At 36.2% G+C, this 20,786-nt stretch overlaps 1 protein-coding gene across 2 annotated transcripts; it reads left to right on the top strand.

Annotated features, from left to right (window-relative positions):
• The first annotated feature begins 124 nt into the window (after positions 1 to 124).
• PTGR2 (prostaglandin reductase 2) lies at positions 125 to 19,851 on the top strand. 2 transcript variants are annotated; one of them, XM_016208176.2, is made up of 10 exons: positions 125 to 222; positions 5,298 to 5,382; positions 6,463 to 6,581; positions 9,204 to 9,395; positions 12,715 to 12,885; positions 14,554 to 14,763; positions 15,569 to 15,690; positions 16,515 to 16,602; positions 17,471 to 17,510; positions 18,681 to 19,851. In XM_016208176.2, exons 2-10 carry the CDS (start codon positions 5,346 to 5,348, stop codon positions 18,764 to 18,766), a joined length of 1,065 nt encoding a protein of 354 aa, XP_016063662.1. In that variant the 5' UTR covers positions 125 to 222; positions 5,298 to 5,345; the 3' UTR covers positions 18,767 to 19,851. The 2 variants fall into 2 exon arrangements, with proteins under 2 accessions (XP_016063662.1, XP_016063665.1); XM_016208179.2 differs by lacking the exon at positions 9,204 to 9,395.
• Positions 19,852 to 20,786: the final 935 nt, after the last annotated feature.

The raw sequence follows: 20,786 nt of genomic DNA, 5'->3' as shown, positions 1-20,786 counted from the left end.
CTCGCAGCCGCGCAAACCACGCGATATTTCCTCCGGAGCTCGGTGGCGGTAAGGAGCGACGGCTGGCTGGTGCGGCCGCTGGGGCGAGGGAGCCCCCGGTTGGGTCGGGCCGTCGGGGTGAGGGAAGATTTAGGAGCCAGCGTGACCGCTAGGCTTCCTCCTGGAGCTACTGGCGTTGTACGTAGGACGTTCGAATAAAGAATGCTGGAGAAGCAGAAACAGGTCTTTTTTTTTTTTTTTTTTTTAGCATTGTGCGTAAGCAACCTCAGGATTGGACATATTTGTGTCTAAAGTGCCTGTGAGACGTTCGTTCATTTAACATGTTTTCTGAGCACCTACCCTATGCCAGGCATAGTGGGTGGACATAAATCGTTGAACGACGGATACAGATCCCTATCCTCTCGGCGCTTACAATCTGGGAAGTCAGCTTGAAATTCTGGGTTGTAGGTGCAGGTTCTTAGTAATTTCCGTGAGCGGTCGGTAGTTGGAGCCGTGAGGAAAGGTGAGGCCGCTGAGGAAGGGAAGAGCCTTGCAGGAGGCCCCGCGTGTTAGACCTGGGCAGAGGCGGAGGAAACCGGAGACTCAGGAGAGGAGCCCGCTGCCCGGGGAGAGCAGGAAACCTGGGCAGAGGCGGAGGAAACCGGGAGACTCAGGACAGGAGCCCGCTGCCCGGGGAGAGCAGGAAACCCGGAGAGCCCCGCGGCTCGTGATTCATTCGTGGCCGAATAACTGAGCGAGATCAGGGTAGAGAAATGCTTTATTCACAGGTGTCAGGAAGCTCATGGTATGTCAGTGGTATGCGCTGTGTTTGAGCGTGGGTGCCAGTGTTGTCGTTACCAGTTGTGCGACCACGGGCGAGCTGTTCAACCCCGTTCCTCGTCTATAAAATGTGGACGCGGACGGCACCCTCGTCGTAGGGTTATCGGGTGAAGGGGCTCGTCGCAGTGATGACTGTGAAGCCGGTTGGCCCGGTTCCTGGCACTTAGGAACATTCAGGAAAGAGGCTGAGAGAACAAGACCCACCTGATTAGAAACAGGACTTGACTCTGCTCTTTCTACATCAGTGTCCTTTCTCTTAGACTAGGTTGCAAGGTACACGCTCAGATAATATACTCTTTGTGACCCGTACCAAAGTGAATTCTTCAGTTGATCACTGATCTGGTATTTTTTATTGTTACTTAGCACTAATTAGGAACCCACTTAATATCATACCAGGTGAATATGGCTTGCTTAATGTCAGTTGTTAAAGACTATCCCCATACCCCCCAACACACACACTTGGGATGAATTTAACACCAACACCACCCTTGCTTTCATATCTAGAACTTGGCGTGCCATATTTTTTATTTTAATTTGTAACTAAATCAGTTTTTTTATCTCTTAAATTTGTTGTTTGTTGTGCTGCTGAGGGATATCGTGTGATTTATCCTACATTAGTTAATTGTATTTGACACTTGAAAACTTTTTAATTTGATACAGAGGGAGAAAACTTTAATGGTGTACTTTTCATGCTGATAAGCAGTATTTGGAAAAATCTACAGTTTGACTATTTTAAGGAATAAAGAAGACATTGAAAGTAATTGATGAGAGGGCATATATGAAACTTCATTTGGAAAGACTCCATCGAATGAAAATGTAGCCATCATGGTGCTTTAATAACCACTTAAGTGCCGTTATCTTTGGACCCAGCATCAATCTGGGAATTTTTGCTTTTGAATCTTTACATAATTTACACACAAAGTGATTCAGTAGAAAATTTCCTTTTAAAAATATATTTAGCTTTACAAGACATTATGGACTTCTTGATGTAATGAAGCAGGATGCACACAGCACCATTTTTAAAGATTCTTACGTAAAAATTGAACCTGCATCTAATCACATCTCTAGATCTAACCACCAGTCAAGGGTAAGGGGAGGAGATAGAAGATTGAGGTAAATGACATCATGAGGAAGCAATCCAAGGACATTCCATAGACACAGTGAGGCAGGATAGTAAAAGGCTAGGGAAATTCCTTCACAAGTGGAATAAGGGAAACAGACAAAATAATTAAACAGGGCCAAACAATTTGAGCAATTTACAGCCAGCTAATGAATCACAAGTTTTTATCTTCCCTAACCAAGCACACTTAGGAACAAATGGCTTACCCATCCTAGACTGTCCTGGGGTATACCGGCCTCAGTCCTGGTCCCTCTTCAGTGATGTTCTTTAAAGATAGTACTAACCAAAAAATAACCCTGACCCTTCTGTACACACATTTTGATGAATCAACGTATTGAAGGACACATCTGGAAAGCTAATGAATATTCTGTTAAGACCCTCCCCTAGAATTTCCATCAGCCAAAGAAAAGATAAAAAAGCATCCAGACAAAGGACTCACGGCATGCTCTCTGCTAGAGCATGCCCACACCTTGTATCTCCGCTCTCTTCTAAACTCTAAGGGTCCCACAAGACTTGCAACCAAGGGAGCAGTGGGCAGAGGCATCTCATCCTGGACTTACCCCCTGCACCTGTTTCCAAGACCCCCTTTTTCTCTGACTTTCCAGTGAGCTAATAGCAGCCCTGCCTTGGCTCACTTCTGTCACTGTAACTGTTACTTCTCAGCGAGTTCATGTAGCCCAGCGTGGCCCACTTCTTTCCTATAACATTCTTAGAGCCAAAGCAGCCCCACCTAGGCTCTATTGCTTCTTCTACCTTAAGCCCTTCCTTTGTTTCACTGCCCCTAGCTTTAATAAACATACTCTCAAAATCACCTGGACTTGTATTGTGAAATCTTTCCTGCACAGTCAAGAACCCACACACTACAGCTTGAGGCAGACTTGCCCTGGGCCCAATCCCCATCCGGTAACAAAAGGAATGAAGAAAACGTTTCTTCAACAGTCAGCGTCATGGCACTGGCTGAGTAGCTCAGCTGATTAGAGCGGTGTCCCAATACACCAAGGTTGTGGGCTTAGTCCCCGGTCAGGGCCCATACAAGAATCAATCTACGAGTGCATAAATAAGTGGAACAACAAATAGATGTTTCTCTCTCTCATTCTCTCCCTTCCTCTTTCTAAAATCAATAAATAAAATTAAAAACAATGTCATGAAATAAAAAAGGAGGGGAGCCTCAAAATGTATGTGGACCTTGAATTTTGGTTCTAATGAACTAAGTGTAAAAAAATCTTTGAGACAATCAGGGAATTTGAATATGCACTGGGTATTAGGTAATGTTAAGGAATTACCAGTACTATTAACTCTGATAGGTTAATGGCATAGCATTTATGTTTAAAACAGTCTATTATCAGAGATGCATAATTGAGAGATTTTTAGGTGAAATTTGATAATGTCTGGGATTTATTTTAAGGGAAAGCTGGGGAAGGCAATCTTAGCTGGGCAACATTGTGTTTATAATGTTGAATGGATATTGAGGGAAACTAGCCATTAATGTCACAACCAGTGAGATTATAAATATAGGGTGTCCAAAAAAATGTTTACACACACTTTGAATAATTATAAAGGCAGTGTTTATTAAAATACATTTTCTTTTCAAAATTGAGCTATCAGCTGTTAAAAGTGTGTATACATGTTTTGGGGATACCCTGTATATACATTTATAAAACATAAGGAAGCAAGTAGGATGCATACCCATGTTCTTCATTCTGTTTTGCAGAATGTCACTAACATCAGATGTTTAGGTCTTAATTAGGAGCAGAATTTCCTCCTCTAGTAAAGGATACCTACTGGAGAGTTGGGCATCACTGTATGGCTATAGATGTAAAAACCTTGTTTGGGGAAGATTGTAGGGAAATAGTGGAAAGAGTGAGGACATGTTAGATCTGGGATGAGATTTGCATTTTAGTCCTAACTCCTCTGCTTACCTGCTGTGTGACCTTGGATACAAACTGTCTCTCAACTTCCTCTGTAAAATGAGGATAGTAACATATTTACCTATATAACTCTGTTATAAGGAATAAGTAATGGAATCTTAGGTCTATATAGGATACTTAGGTAACACATAGGAAACAGAAAAATATGAAGAAACTCAAGGATCCTGCAAATTTAAAGCTAGGAGTGGAGTCATGTATAAATGAAATTACCCAGTGATACAAGGCAAGGGATTATTAAGTGCCAAGTGTAATAGATTTACTGATGGTTGTCAGATGTATAAGTGTGCTACTGTATAAAATCTTTACATTTAAAAGTTATACTAGCAGTTAAATATGTTGTAAAAAAGATATGATCAATATAATTGTTTTTCTTTGGGTTTCTTGGTGTTATTATTAATATGATAAATAATATAATACAGGCTATAAAATAAAATATCTGCTGAGAGAAGACAGAAGTAAATATATTAAGTTTTAAAATGCTAATATTTGCTTAGTATCTTAACAATCAAATAACAAACATATAGGATGGAAATTTTTATGTGATGGCTAAGAGATTGATTCAGTAATGTCAGAGAGCTTGGTTGAATCTCAGCTCTACCACCTTAGGAGATGCTTGAACCCTTTAATGCTCAGTTTTCTTATCTATTAAATGGGTATAATAATAATACTTAAGATTGTTAGATAAAATAAATATATATTAAATATTAAATGAATATATATTTCATAGCACTCAAAACAGTGTAGCATTGTAACACTCACTAAGGATTTGTTTTCATTTTTACTGATGAATAAAGCAAGCAGGGCTATTTCCCTCAAGTTGGATAATGCCAGCACTGGCACTTAATTTTGCTTCTTTCATTAGCCCAAATTGTAATCCCAGAATAAACTGGTCCTTTATTTATTTAGCCATTCTATATTACAGAATTTCTTATAAGGTGAGAATTTAAAAATGCTTATGATGTATACTTTTATGGTCAGCTAAACTATTAAGAAATTTCCATATTGATAAATGAGTAAGATAATTTTTGAAAATTTGGTTACATCTCAATTAAGCAGCTAGTGTTTATATTTTGCTACTAGATTAACTGGCCAGCTCTGGAGGAATATATCATGCTGCTTTCTTTTAACCAGTCCACTGTAGGAAGCTTAATCATGATGATATGAAGATGAATGTGCTTTAATTATGAGGCCAAAAACATTCTGCCCCACTCAGTCTTCAACAGACTTGTTCCTATTAAGCAAAAATTCTAATTAGACGTAGTCTTTCTTCATATATTTGCTTTAGGAGGCAAACTCTGACGGGACTATATCCTTTTTGGATCTTAAATATGATTTTTCTTTTCTCCCTTTTCAGAAACACAAATGTGCTGTTTAAAAATTGTTTCATATTTTCAGACTTTCTTGTGATTTAAATTTTTTTCTATCAATAGGAATTACTTTTTGCAGAAAGCTTGTGAGATCCTTGGTAAAACAAGGCGATGATTGTACAAAGAGTGATACTGAATTCCCGACCTGGTATGTATTTATCTGTGATGAATGAACAGCTGTGGTCTTTGATAATTATTAATGCAAATAGAGGAACAAAAGTATCCATATGACTTCAATGTGGTAAACTGAGGCAAGAAGATATTAACAGTAGTACAGATATTAGAAGAAATTCTTTAAACAATATAATACTCAGTTTCTCAAGTGATAACTTATCAAGGCCATTTGTTGAAAAAATAAGGTATTTTAGAATTATTATATTGTTTAAAAGGTTATATTACAAATATGTGGCTTTTGTTTTTTCTTTATAGTATATATCATTGATTCTTAAAATTTGCTTTTCTGTTTTATGTGAACAGCACTGACCTTTGTCTGTGCTGACCTCTAACCTGAGTCATAGAAACAGGTATGGAAGTAACCTGAGAGGTTTGGGCGCATGCTGCCTTGGTTTTGCTGCCTGTCTAGTATGTGGGCTGGGGAGTCACTTAACCTTTTCTGACCTCAGTTTTAGTTAAAGTGAGCAGTGAGATTAAAATCTTTGCATTCTATTCCCACTGTAGAAATAAATAAGATGATTCAATGAATATGAAGTTTGCTTATGTGCAACATAACTAAGAGTACACCTTTAGTGATGACATTTCCTGCTTATAGATCTTTCATATTTCAAATTTTTAAGAATTTTTGAAAAATTGCATTTATTTAAGTTTCTGTTTTCTTCTTAAAACGAGGACGGAAAGTTTATCTATTTTCTTTGGCTGATGTGTTTCTACTACCTTGTATTTTTAATTTTCAAAATATTAAAAAAAGCTGGCTATGATTTTTCACTTTTTGAAATTCTCCTAAATTTTAAAACAGATTAGGTGATTTACCTGTAGTCATCTTAAAAAAGAAATTTTAAAGTTGACATCAATATTCCAAAGGGTCTCCTTGGAGAAAATGAAGAGCTATTTGAAGACTTTATGTTAAGTTACAGAGAAATTTTTACAAAACAATATAGATTTATTCATACCTAAGTTAAAAGAGAGTGCTCTGAATCCTAGAGTGACCTTTTAAAGAATAATAAACAATTATATAGGAAAGTGAGTTTTATCTTTTTACCTAATATTTTAGGAAAAAATGGTAATCCAGTGGCAGAAAATTTCCGAGTAGAAGAAGTACATTTACCAGGTAATATCAATGAAGGACAAGTACAAGCCAGAACTCTTTATCTTTCTGTGGATCCTTACATGGTAAGAATCAGGATTTTGTGACTTGGTGAAAATTAATTTTGTTTTTATATTTTTTATGTTGCATTTGAATTTTATTGTGCAATCCTGATTAATATCTATTTGAGCAATTATATTTTGATACCTGTGAATTACAGATTGCCTTTGTTTTTATTCACTAGTGTTATTAAGGAATGTTATAGGAGGAAGGTTTTTATAATAGTAGTACATATAGCTAGTTTCTTCCAAATGTCCAGATCAACAGTAGTAAGATTGAAGATAATAAATTAGGATTGGAACTTCTGATTGATCCAGTTTACAAGGTCTTATTTATCACTCTATCTCCAGGGACTAGTGTGGTGCTTATTAAGTATTAATTAAAGGAAAGAAGGAAGGAAGGAAATCACTTCTTTCCCCATGTGGCCCTGCATGGTACAGTGTGCCACTCCACTTGGGAATTGTAAGTAATCACTTGCTTTCACTAGACATTGTTCTTTTTTTTAAAAAAATAAAAATAAAAGAACAAGAAACTTTAAAAGGAAAGAAAAGGAATCTAATGAACATTAAATCATTGAAACTTTATGTCATTCGAAACTCACAACTAATTTTAATCACCACGTGTAAACAGTGTTTTACATGGTTATATTTAATGTGTATATACTATTTTGATTTCATATTTAAATGACTTTATATACATATCCTCATATGAAAAACTAATGGAAATATTGTTATGTTGATGGTTCTACTTTTTCTCTTAGCCTTTTTTGAGTCAGTTCCTTGGTCTGGCCAGTATCCAATGGCTGCTGTACTTGCTTTCCAAGAATACATAGGAGGGGCACACAAGCAGAAGTGTAGCATATTCCTGTAGAAGCTTCTGCTTCAATTTCCTATTTGGTCTTCTCTATGTGAACTAGACCATCCTTAATCAAGCAGCCTTCCATCTTTTCCATCCCCTGGACCACACTGTAGGCCTCCACATCTTGGCTTCATGAGAGAGGCAAGAGTGAGCCACAGAGAAGTGGAGAGCCTTGACTACTTCCCAGGAAGTCTTTAGCACTAGTCCCATGGGAGGGTGTGGTACCAATGTGGCATTTTGTCTTTGTAGAATAAAGAGAGCATCCACCTAAGGTTAGGGGTATGGTGTAGTGCTTGGTCTGAAGTTTTCCCTATCACTGTGCTATTGTGGAAAATTGAGAGTTGGGGAAAGCTTAAAAATGCTTTGAGAATAGGTAGAATTAGAAATGTGAAGAGGAGTTCAGAAGGGATGGTGGTAAACAACTGTATAAAAATACTTTCATTTCTCTTTGTGTTGTTTCCATTGGGGAAGTGGAATTTTGAAGCAAAAAGAAATGAGTACCATTATGGTCTATGTGTTACTTGTTTTCTACAAAAAGTAGACAGTTTTATAGTATTATCATCAACATGTAAGTAAGCCTGATTTGCCACAGTCCATTGAAACCACTGGCACAGTAGTATGTATTAATTTTGCTAGCATAATGTATGTAATGTTAACTAAATTTCTTTAATTGTTTAAAAATTTTAACAGCTTTATTGACGTATAATGTACATATTATACAATTCACACATTTAAATGTACAAGGCATGGTTTTTAGTTTATTCACAAAGTTGTGGAACTATCACCACAATCTAATTTTAGAACATACTTAAATTCCTTTTTTTTTTGTAATAGCTTCTTTATTATTATTTTTTTTTATCCTCACACGAGGATACTTTTTCCATTGCTTTTCAGAGAGAGTGCAAGGGGGAGAGAGAGAGAGAGAAACATCGATGTGACATCTATTGGTTGCCTCCTGTAAGCATCCTCTGGGCTGGGGATCAGGCCTTGCAACCAAGATACGTGCCCTTGACCGGAATTGAACGGAGACCCGTTAGTCCACAGGCTGATGCTCTAACCACTGAGCCAAACTGGTGAGGGCTTAAATTCCGTGTTTGTTTTTTTAAAAATATATCTTTATTGACTTCAGAGAGAGGAAGAGAGAGGGAGAGAGAGATAGAGACATCAATGATGAGAGTCCTTGATTGGCTGCCTCCTGCACGTCCCCAGCTGGGGATCGAGCCCGCAACCTAGGCACGTAGCCCGCAACCTGGGCACGTGTCCTGACTGGGAATCGAACTGTGATCTCCTGGATCCTAGGATATCAACTGCTAGATGCTCAACTGCTGAGCCACGCCCAGCCGGGCTTAAATTCCTGTTTGTTTGTTTTTTAAATATATCTTTATTGATTTCAGAGAGAGGAAGGGAGAGGGAGAGAGAGAGAAAGAAACATCAATGATGAGAGAGTCATTGATCGGCTGCAGCCCGCAACACGGGCATGTGCCCTGACCGGGAATCGAACCCTGATTGCCTGGATCCTAGGTCAACGCTTAACCGCTGAGCCACGCCCAGCCCGGCAAATTCCTGTTTTTTAATTGCACTTCTTTACTTGTTAGAAAAGGGGATACAATTTTTTCATAATAAAAGAATAACTGAAAGGTAGATAGAAATTAAGATAAATTTTACTTGTTTAACTAACACTTTACCTAACATTACTTATTATATACCTTTCTTTTAGTCACTGGGTAAATTAGTAAACTGGCTCAGTATTATTAGACAGAATTATGCTAATCAATGTTCTATTTTTTTAGCGTTGTAAAATGAATGAAGACACTGGATCTGATTATTTAGCCCCTTGGCAGCTGTCTCAAGTGGTTGATGGTGGAGGTATTGGGATTATAGAAGAAAGCAAACACACAAATTTTACTAAAGGCGATTTTGTGACTTCTTTCTATTGGCCCTGGCAAACTAAGGTTATTCTGGATGGAAATAGCCTACAAAAGGTGATTTATAGTATAAAGTATCTGATTTTTCTCCCCTGTAATTCTTATTTTGTGCCTTTGGTTTTCAGTTCTGTTTGTGATCAGGGGCAAAAAAATGAAAGCATACATTTTCTTTTCGATAGCTGCAAAAATGTGGAAAGCCTTTGTTCCTTTTTTACTATTGGCTGTAACTATATATGACAGTTCTCAGATTTCTAGTGAATATTGTTGTTTTCCATATTTAATTTATTTCTCAAATTTTATATATATAAAATAAAACCTGAGCTATAATCATCAAAAAATATTTTATACTAAGAACCAGAGACTCCTTATAGTTGTATGCTTTAAAGTTTCCTGAAAAATTGACAGTTAAGAAATTCCTTGTGCTTGAAATTCCATCTTGCGTCAGAAATCCTGAGTTTGGTTTCTGTTAGGTTGAACCATGTGAAATTACCAATATTTGTTTATTTTGACCTGCAAAATCTGGCAGCTTCATGTACTAATTCAACCTAATATATATGTCATCAAGCAATTTACTTTATGTCCCTGAACTTCAGTTTCCTCATGTGCAAAATGAAAATAATAGCTATCTTAGAAGTGAATATGAAAATTAAATGCTATGACAAATGAGACTAAGGTTTTGTAAAAATATTTATAAAATTTTAGTATTTTTTATTACAAATTAAAAATATATATATATCTTTATTGTTTTCAGAGACAGGAAGGAAGAGGGAGAGAGACAGAAACATCAATGATGAGAGAGCCATTGATCGGCTGCCACCTTTATGCCCGCTACTGGGGATCAAGCTTGGAACCTGGCATGTGCCCTGACTGGGAATCAAACCTCAATCTCCTGGATCATAGGTCAATGCTCAATTGCTGAGCCACACCGGCTGAGCTATTATTACAAATTTTTATAATCAGTTAAAAGTGGCTGTTAATATACAAATGATATGAGATATTATGCAATCATTTGTCAACTTAATGGTACTAGTAAAATATATTTAACTAGAAATTTCTTAGCACGAAGTGAAAAAAATATTCATCATTTTCTAGTTTTCCCTATGATTGTGCTGTTGTGGGAAACTGAGCAGTTGGGGAGAGCTTAAAAGTGCTTTGGGAATAGGTATTAGAAATGAGGAAGGTGGGTTCAGAAGGGTGGAGAAATGATATATGCTGAACACAAACTTAACTCACACAGTTTTTATACTGGCTTTAATAATAACTATTACCTACATGAAATATTTCTGCATACTGTAGACCTTTTTGTGTATTGTAGATTTAATATCTCCATTACTTTTATCCACACACCAAATTTAACTGGTAGCCATTTAAAACTTAGTACAGCCTGGCCGGCATGGCTCAACGGTTGAGCATCCACCTGTGATCTAGGAGATCAAGGTTTGATTCCTGGGTCAGGGCACATGCCCGGGTTTCGGGCTCACTCCCCAGTCAGGGGCGTGTAGGAGGTAGCCGACCAATGACTCATCATTGATGTTTCTGTCTGTCTCTCTCCCTTTCCGTTCCTCTGTCTGAAATCAATTAAGATATATTTTAAAAATAATAATAAAGGGAAACTTCTTTTTAAAAAAATTAAAATAAAACTATTTAGTGCAAACTGCTGTTTTATTTCTTGTGGCAGTTTAACTACAAATCAAACTAAGGTAGTAAATCTTGATTACTTTCAGTGGTTTATTAAATTTTTACCAAAGTTTTTCAATTCCTTAAAGAGTTATTATTAAAACCTTTATGGCCCTGGCTGGTGTGGCTCAGTTGGTTGGGCATCGTCCCATGCACCAAAAGGTTGCTAGTTTGGTTCCTGGTCTGGGCACATACCCTGTTTTTGGGCTTGATCCCCAGTAGGGAGCGTGCAGGAGGCAGCCAGTTGATGCTTCACTCTCACATGGATGTTTCTCTCTCTCCCTCTCCCTTGTATCTCTCTAAAGATCAATTAAAGAATCTAAAAGAAAAACCCCAAAACACTTTATGGTAGGGAGTCTTTCTATATAATTTTTTCAGTTCTCCCCAATTGTACAGATAAAAAGCAGACACAGAAAAAGCAGACACAGAAAATGTAAGAGAAGTATAATTCTTGATAGGACCTGGTAAACATATAAATATAAAATGCTAAAAAGTGAAGAGAGACTTCATTAAACTAGAATAAATTGTAATTAAACTAGAATAAATTGTAATTAAACTAGAATAAATTGTATCGCACCTTCCTTACATTTTTATGATAGTTTTAAGAGTCAGTAATGAGTACTGTTCGAGTTTGAGCTGATTTTTGGGTAGATAAATGTTTACTTTGAAATTGCTCAGAGATTTTAAAACCTCCCAACTTTGCCTAGTGTTTTCCTGTTAAGTCTTTCCTCTCTATTTTCTCACAGTTCTGGAGGCTAGAAGTCTGAGACCAAGGTGCTGAAAAATTTGGTTTCTTGTGAAGCCTCTCTTCCTGGTTTGCGAACGGCTGCCTTCTTGCTGTGTCTTCACATGGCATCTGGCCTTTCCTCTTTACTTGAACAGAGAAAGAGATCTCTGGTATCTCATCCTCTTTTTATAAAAACACAAGCCCTATTGGATTAGGGTCTCACCCTTGTGATCTCCTTTAACCTTAATTATCTACTTAAAGGCTCTACTCCAAATAAAGGGGTAGGCAGAAGTAGGTTTACTATGGTTTGTATGGAAAATAATACAATAATTAATAATAATAATACAAGAATAAACTGTGTTTCATGTGCTTACAACTGTAAAGCTACTTTTGCCACCGTGTATAGTCACATTAAGGGTCAGTTATTCAGCATATGAATTTTAGGAGTGTTGATGTAAGAAATGTCCAAACCCATAGAGAATTTTATAAGAATTTATTTGAGCCAAGCTGATGACAATTGCTGGGAAGCAAGATCTCAGATGTTCTGGAGAATAACAGTTTTACATTTTCTATTATGCATTTTGAAATTAAGAAGGGAACATAAGGAAGATTACAAGAAGGAGACAGGAAAGCAAGGCAGCGCTTTGGATTACAGGATGATTAACAAGATTATGTGCTCTCTTATTTCAAAAGAATGTTAACAAGATAACAGGAACAACGGACAGAGCTTGCTTAAGGCAAAAATAAACCTTTTACTAAAGAAGTTATATGCCTGGGGCATGACTGCCCACCGTGACTTGCCCAGTTATGAATTTATGATCAGATCACTCTGTGAGGTTACTTTCCGTAGAACCCCTTTTTAGTCCACAGGAAGGTACAATTCAGTCAAAAACAGATTGTCTCTACCTTTTTAACTTAAAACAGAAATTCCTAGTACTGTATTATTTTTAAAAGTTATATATTTCATTCCAGGTAGACCCGAAACTTGTGGATGGACACCTTTCATACTTTCTTGGAGCTATTGGTATGCCTGGTTTAACTTCCTTGATTGGAATACAGGAAAAAGGTCATGTAACTGCTGGATCTAATCAGACAATGGTTGTTAGTGGGGCTGCTGGTGCTTGTGGATCCTTGGCTGGGCAGGTAATAATTTCTGAGAATTATTTGATTTTCTAAAAAGGTAGTCATAATTGAATCTCTGGATACATGTATGTAATTTAAAATGCAAAACTGAACAAATTTACAATATGATTATTTTACACATTTCTGGTAGAAATGTTATTACCTGCTTAGACTCTCTTTATAACAATATGAAAAATGTTGTAGATTTTCATATCTTATTCTCTGTAAAACAAAAATAGACATGGGAAATGCTAGAACAAAATAAGGAAGAAAATCAGAATACCTGTGTGGAATTCATGAATTAAAAAATAAATTCATATTGTAAAAAAAATCTTCAAATAAAGCATTTATCAGTTCTAGAAAAACAGTAAATATTATGAAAGAATTTTATATAGTGCGTCGTTTTTATGAATTAGTAAAAACGATGTACTATATAGTATGAAACCACTGAGGTAAAACATTTCATCTTAGTAATTTTAGTTATTCACAGGCCTGAAAAATATTTAAAAACTTTTTTTTGGTTAATCCTTACTGGAGGGTATTTTTTCCATTGACATTTATTTATTTCTTTAGTTAGTTAGTTTTGTTTTTTAATCCTCACCCAAGAATATTTTTTCCATTGCTTTTCAGAGAGAGTGGAAGGGAGAGAGAGAAAGAAAAAAAAAACACATTGATGTGAAAGAGACACATCAATTGGTTGCTTCCTGAACTTGACCTGACCAGGGCTCTGGATTGAACCTGCAACCCAGGTACGTGCCCTTCGGTGCTCCGGCTGACACTCTGACCACTGAGCAACAAAGGCCAGGGCTTAAAACTTTTTTTTTTTTTTTAATGTATTTTTATTGATTTTTAGAGAGAGGAATGGAGAGAGATAGAGAGATAGAAATATTGCTGAGAGAGAGAAACATCATCCATCCGCTGCCTCCTGCATGCCCCCTACGGGGGATCAAGCCCGAAACCCAGGCATGTGCCCTGACTAGGAATCGAACTGGTTCCTGGGTCTATGCTCAACTGCTGAGCCACGCCAGCTGGGCTTAAAACTTTTTTTAAGTTTAATTTATTGGAGTGACATTGGTTAATAACATATAAATTTCAGGTGTACAACTTTATTACATGACATCTGTGTACTCTACTGTGTGCTTACCACCTAGTCTAGTCTCCTTCTGTCACCATAATTTGACCGCCTTTACCCTCTTTGTCTTCCCCTTACCTCCCTTTTCTTCTAGTAACCAGCATTCTGTTGTCTGTATCTATGAGTTTATTGTTTGTTCATTTGTTGCTTTTTTGTTTTAAATCCCACATATGAGTGAAAAACATTTGGTTCTTCACTTTTCTGTCTGACTTATTTCACTTAGCATAATAATCTCAAGATCCATCCACTGAAAATATTAAATTGCAAGTTAATGGTATTTGGGGTCTGACTATTCCTATTATGAAATCAGTTTTAAATTCTGAGATTTTAACATTCAAACTAAGTCTAATTTTATTGAATCTTAATGTTTTTAAGAACGACATTATATCTGTTCTCAGTTCTTTTGATTTCAAATTACTTTTAGCTGAAGGCCCTGTAATCTAACCTAAATTGTAATAGACACTCTCATATACTTATAATATCTTGTATGCTTTCAGATTTTAAAATTTAAATGTGACAATAGAAAGTTGTTTAATTTTCAAAAATTTCACCCCTAGATTGGTCACCTGATGGGCTGTTCCAGAGTGGTGGGAATTTGTGGAACACATGAAAAGTGCCTCCTTTTGACTTCAGAACTGGGCTTTGATGCTGCAATTAATTATAAAAAAGAGAATGTAGCAGAACAACTCCGTGAATTATGCCCAGCTGGTGTGGATATTTACTTTGACAATGTTGGCGGTGACATAAGTAATACAGTGATATGTCAGGTAGTTTACTGATTTGTTCCTTATAAATTTGAACGCTATATTTTATTTGATGTGATATATCTTTACTTCATACTAAGAGAGAAAAAAACTTTATAAGATTGTAGGGTTTATTGTGAAAAATAAACTAATGGTGATCAGTACTGTAATTAAGTGATACAGAAGAGCGTGCTGATATATTTACTTCCATTTGCTTGCAGATTTGCACTATGAGCATCAATTTTAGTTCTTTGCTAGCAGTATTACATTTTTCACCTGCAATTTATTTTTGTGAAAAGTTACAGTTGTGTTGTTCAAATGGTGAAGTTCTGACTCCTAACTCACCATCAACCAACTCATAATCATGGCACCTGACTTTGGGTAGGGAATGGATTTTCATAGATTGCAAGTATTTACGTATTTTTATTGACAACGTAATAAAATATCAACATCGGCTATTAACACTGCATTGTCCTTTACTGTACATAAAGTTATTTGCAATTGAGGTTAAATTATTTAAATACCATACAAAGAAATACTCTGCTGCTACTAAAAAGTAGCAAAAACAATTACAATAACGACAACTAATGTAATTCTTTTGCCAATTACCAAATTCTCATTTACCTGTATGATCCATGGGAGTGGACTTATTTTCTAGCCAATTAAAACTCTTAAACACATATAAGGGGTAAATCTCTAAAATGAAATAAATTAATTGGCACTAAAGGATTAAATACAGTGGTCAGGGGGCTTTCTTTGAGACAGCCATAAAATCATATGTAGGAAAAGCATCTGTCTTAGAGTATAATCATTCATTTTATCTGAACAGATGAATCAGAACAGCCACATCATCCTGTGTGGTCAAATTTCTCAGTACAACAAAGATGTGCCTTACCCTCCTCCACTGTCTCCTGCTGCAGAGGCAATCCAGAAAGAAAGAAACATCACAAGGTGTGTTCTACTGCTTCCCGCTATGACCAGATTCAAGGGGTTTAAAGGTCATAGATGTATGTGAAATGTATTGTTCTCCACATATAATTTTCCTTATTAAATAAAATTTGAAAATATACATCTTAAGCTGGTTCAGTTTTTAGGTTTTGGTTAACTAGGTCTTTGGTAGAAAACTTTTAAAAAATAGCATCTGTTCTATCAATCTTTTACAAGTCTTTTTGCGTGTGCAAGTGATAGAAAAACCACATTGGCTTATGTGCAAAGGAAATTTATTGGCTCATGTATCTGAGAAGTCCAATATTAGTACAGTACTGGCTGAGATTTGGCTGGATAAGGGTTTGCATAGTGACATCATAACTCAGTTTTTCTCCACCTCTGAGCTGTGCGTTCTTCTAGGTTGGCTGTGCTCCCTCACAGGCTCTCCTCTTACAGCAGAAAGAGGATGACTATTGTCTCTAGTCTGACATTTGACCAAGTTAGCGATCCAAGCAAAAAAGAGAACAGCTCTCTCCTTGCAGTTTTTATCAAGTCCCAAAGCTGTTACGGCTCACACTGGCCTGGCTCTGGTCACATAAGGGGGGGAAAGGATGTTACCTACAAAGTAAAATCACAGTGCTGTTACCAAACAGGGTTGTAAAGGCAGGGCAGACAAAACAGTAGAAGTCCACTACACTTATACCTGTACCTATACCCGAAACTATAGCTGGCCAGACTGTGACTAAGTCCTAACGTTTGAAAGATTAACAGTAGAGTTTTTGAATGACTTCATTTTGGACTCGTTCCCTCACTAGTCTCTGATAATTGCCCTTTTCTTTTCCTTACAGAGAAAGATTTCTGGTGTTAAATTACAAGGACAAATTTGAGTCTGGTATTCTACAGCTGAGTCAGTGGTTTAAGGAAGGAAAGCTAAAGGTAGAACTTGTTTCTGTTCTTCATCAATAGCATTCTTCCTGCTATTTGATATGCTTTTGTGTTATTTGAATTTATTATAGCAAACGTACTAGTTTCAGAATAAAAATTCCTACAGAAGGGAAGTGTACTGAATATTATTAAATTAACTTACCTCCCAGATGATATAACCTTCTGGTTGAGAAACCCTCTCTTATTCCTCCCTTTATCTGAAATTTTATTAACCTTTTACTTTTCTTAGATTGTATTGTAAGATCAATGGGGGGTTTTTCCTCCCAAATTTTATTTTCTTTTTTCTTTTTAAAAAATTCATTGGGGTGACATTGGTTAATAGGATCATATAGGTTTCAGGTATGGATTTCTATGTTACAATCCTCCCAAACTTTAATATTCATTAATTTAACAAATATTTATGGAATGTTACTATGTATTAGAAGCTGTGCTTTCTAGAAAATCTTATAAGCACCTCCTAGTACCCCTACCTCTCCACTACCGTACTTCTTTCCCACCTTCCTAGGATATTCTCTTAGTTGCTTGAAAATCAGGAGTTATTAATCTGGGGTCCAGAGACCCTGACCTCGCATGTTCTTAAAACCTGCAGATGATAGGCAAAGTTGTATGTGTGTGCTTATATACTTTTTTTGGAAAAGAGGGTGTAGAGCTTGTGCTGTTACCAATTAAAGATTAGACAATGGAAAAATAGGATTTTATTTTTTAAAAAACCTTTTTAGGCTACCTATGTGAATAAAAAATATCTTTTTAAGACAGAAAGTGCTAAATAATATTGCTGCCTTTTGCAGACATAGAAACTATTAAGTAGAAACATTGAAGTCTATAGAAGAATACTAAATATAGCTATTTTGATTTACAGATCAAAGAAACTATGATAAATGGAATAGAAAACATGGGAGGTAAGATGAATGTCAATTTATTTATTATATATATGTGCTCAGCACCAGTAATCCCTTTTTTCTTTTAATTCTACTTCTCTGGTGTTTTTTTCTGTTTCTTTTTGGTTAATCCTTACCCAAGGATATTTTTTCCATTAATTTTTAGAGAGAGAGGGAGGGAGGGAAGAAGAGAGAGAGAGAGAGAGAAACATTGATGTGAGAGAGATACATCTATTGGTTGCCAGGGATTGAACCTGCAACCCAGGTACGTGCCCTTGATCTGGAATCGAACCCGAGACCCTTTGGTGTGAGGGCAGACGCTCTAGCCACTTACCAACACTGCCAGGCCTTTTTTTTTTTTTTTCTTTTTAGATTATTTTATTTCTTTCCTGTAAAACTGTCCTTTAGTTTTCCTTAAATATCTTAATCAAACTCCATCGAAGTTCAACTTAGTGGTATTTAAGAGGTATTGCTTTTACATTTCAAATCATAAAGTGTTTCTTTGTTTTCGTAAACAGCTTATCAAAGAAATAAGAATCATGCAAGTCATTTAGCCTCTTGGTAACCCTTTCTGATTCAATGGTTCTAAGACATCATAAGATTATATTAAGCAAAATTTATATTTAGGTTTTTGGAGTTTTTTTGCCTGCTATACACAGATTCCAACATTCTCTTTTGTTTTAAATAAAAAGGATTAATCAAATTGGTATTTTTCTTTCTCAGAAAAAAATTTAATACATTTGGTTACTAAGTTTACAAAATTGAAATATAAATTTCACATGTTTTTCTGGCTTAACAGATGAGTATTTCACTTAGTAAAACTTTATGATTAGATTTCTGATATTTTAACTGTTATTTAAAATTTCGTTTTGCTGACATTTTATTTTTATACTTATTTATCTCTAGTCTTCAGACTATAAACCATAAATGTTGATATAGACACCAATTAAACATTTCTAGTTTGGATAAAAACAATTTTTTAAGATGCTAATTGAGTTAATTTGTCCTGAAACTTTGCCATTGTTTATGTGAAGTTTCTTTTCATGACAGTTTTCTTCTACACTTAATATTAAAATCACTGAAGTAATTTTTCAAATTAATTGTATGTGTCTGACCTACTGATAAACATGTATGATAGTGACAGTTATGATAGTGACATTCAGATAATCTAGGTGTTTTTTTTCTTTCCAGCTGCATTCCAGTCCATGATGACAGGAGGTAACATTGGAAAGCAGATAGTTTGCATTTCAGAAGAAACCTCTTTGCAATCTCTATAAAGATCTTCATCAAGGAAATACAAATTTTTTCCATTTTGTACAGATTTTCAAGATACATTAAAAAAAACTTAGAGTACAGATAGCTTGTGATTTAAATTAATTATAGGTGATTATTTTCTTAGTTGCAAAATAATTCTTTCCTATATCTTCAATATTATATATGTACTCTATATCCAACATATTATTTACAATAATAGACTGAAGTCAACATGATCTATTTTTCTTTCTTTTGCTAAAACTATTATATATGATATTTTTACCAGATATTCTGAAACCATTGGAGATTTGATACAACTGTTAATGGATCATACAAAATAGCTTTTTAAAATTAATAACTTTTATTGAAAATTGGTGAGAAGGCACTTAGTAAATATTTGTAGAACTGGAAATGTTTTACATAATTTTTGAACTGAAACTTGGCATAAGAAGAGAATTGGGATGGCCTTTCCACATTGTAGATGGAAAAGGGACTTAATGGCGGTGTGTTCGTGTGGGTTTTGGGGGAATTCAGAGCTTTGTGGAAGTTTTTGGGATAGGAGATCAAGGCTTTTTGTTGGGAGTAGTATGAGAAGTAGAGGTTGATTAGGTTGCTGGAGAGACATTTACTACAGAAGATGATCTATTTGTGTTATGCCAAATAATTTACTGTATAGCCTAAAAACAAATATTCATTGATAAAAGCATGTTTATTTTAGGTTAGCAGGCACTTACTGTCAAATAGTTGTCAAGATTTCGAGGGCAAATAGATATTAAACATCACTTGGAGTTTTAGGTGATTAAAAAGACTGAGACAACAAAGACTGCTTCAGCAAATGTCAGAACTGAATGGGCAAATTAACAAATGGTTGTAAATATGAAAGTTCAAGACCTATAAATGTAATTCTAAATAAGAGCGTCTGGGGTTGTGGGGGAAGGTGGAGGAGGGTATAGGGGGACTAAGTGGTGATGGACGGAGACTTGACTTAGGGTTGTAAATACACAATACAGTGTACAGGTGATGTGTTGTGGAATTACGCATCTGAAACCTGTATAATTTTGTTAACCAATGTCACCCCAATAAATTCAATAAAAAGGAAAAAAATAAAGCAGTGATTTTCAAAAAAATTTTAAAAAGAGGGTTTATTAATTGTAATCAACTCTTTAAAACTGTACAATTGAGTGTAGTTTTTTCTTCTGAGTGTCCTGCTGGTTTATGGTCACCTGTTTACATGCTGCAATATACCTTTGTTGGCAGTATTTATAGAAAGTAGTTTCAAATTGAGTTAGTAGTCAGTCATTCCAGTTGGCTTCTGTGGCCTTCTCTTCTTTGTTTCATATACTTTTCCTGGACCATCTCATCTCTGTATGTTGGTAACTCCCACATCTACACCTCTTCTTCTGACTTTTCTTACTTGAGCTCGGGACTTTTACCCCCAAGTAAAGATCCCCTTAGCAACTGCGATAAATTCGCTTTATCTAAAGAGGAATTATCTTTCCCTGAACCGTGTTTCTCCTTTGTTCTTTAAACCACCGCCGTTTATTTGTGTACTCAAACTACTGCTCTCACCCACTTACGTGCTTGCCATCAAGGCCTGACTTTAATCTGGAAAATGCCTTTCTTGGAGAACTCTTTTAATTCCCACTGCCGCTATCTTCGTTGAGTTCATATTTCGCCAAGCAACAGCATCAAAAAACCAGTAATTTCAAAAGGTCAAGATACCCGAGAGCTCTTTACATCCAAATATGTGGAACCCAGACGCTAGGGAATTCATATTCCAAAAAAAAGTTCTACCCTTGAGTCTCAGTTCTTACCCTGCCCTGCGTACCATGCAAAACTAGATTCTGGAAGCTTCGAGGTCCTCTTCACTGAGAACAGAGAAATGTCTTAGTGACCTTTCTCCTCGCTTGCCTCCACTGTAGCCAGTACTGATCTCAGCAGACAGGAAAAACGACCGCACCCGTAGCTGCGGGGCAGCAGTGACGTCACGGCTAAGCGAACCGACCCCGTTCTTCTGGCTACGCTGACCAAGGAGCCCCGAAG

The sequence above is a fragment of the Miniopterus natalensis genome, chromosome 1 (assembly GCF_054644295.1).
Source record: "Miniopterus natalensis isolate mMinNat1 chromosome 1, mMinNat1.hap1, whole genome shotgun sequence".
In the NCBI taxonomy this organism is placed as follows: Eukaryota; Metazoa; Chordata; class Mammalia; order Chiroptera; family Miniopteridae; genus Miniopterus; species Miniopterus natalensis.
The sequence above is the reverse complement of the archived record's forward strand: the minus strand, read 5'-3'. Positions and strand labels throughout refer to the sequence as shown.

Excerpts from the sequence above, each read along its gene's own strand:
- PTGR2 (XM_016208176.2), top strand. The coding sequence starts at position 5,346 with ATGATTGTACAAAGAGTGATACTGAATTCCCGACCTG. Across the intron at positions 9,396-12,714 it reads ATGGAAATAGCCTACAAAAG|GTAGACCCGAAACTTGTGGA; the intron begins GTGATTTATAGT and ends ATTTCATTCCAG. Across the intron at positions 17,511-18,680 it reads TGGAATAGAAAACATGGGAG|CTGCATTCCAGTCCATGATG; the intron begins GTAAGATGAATG and ends TTTTCTTTCCAG.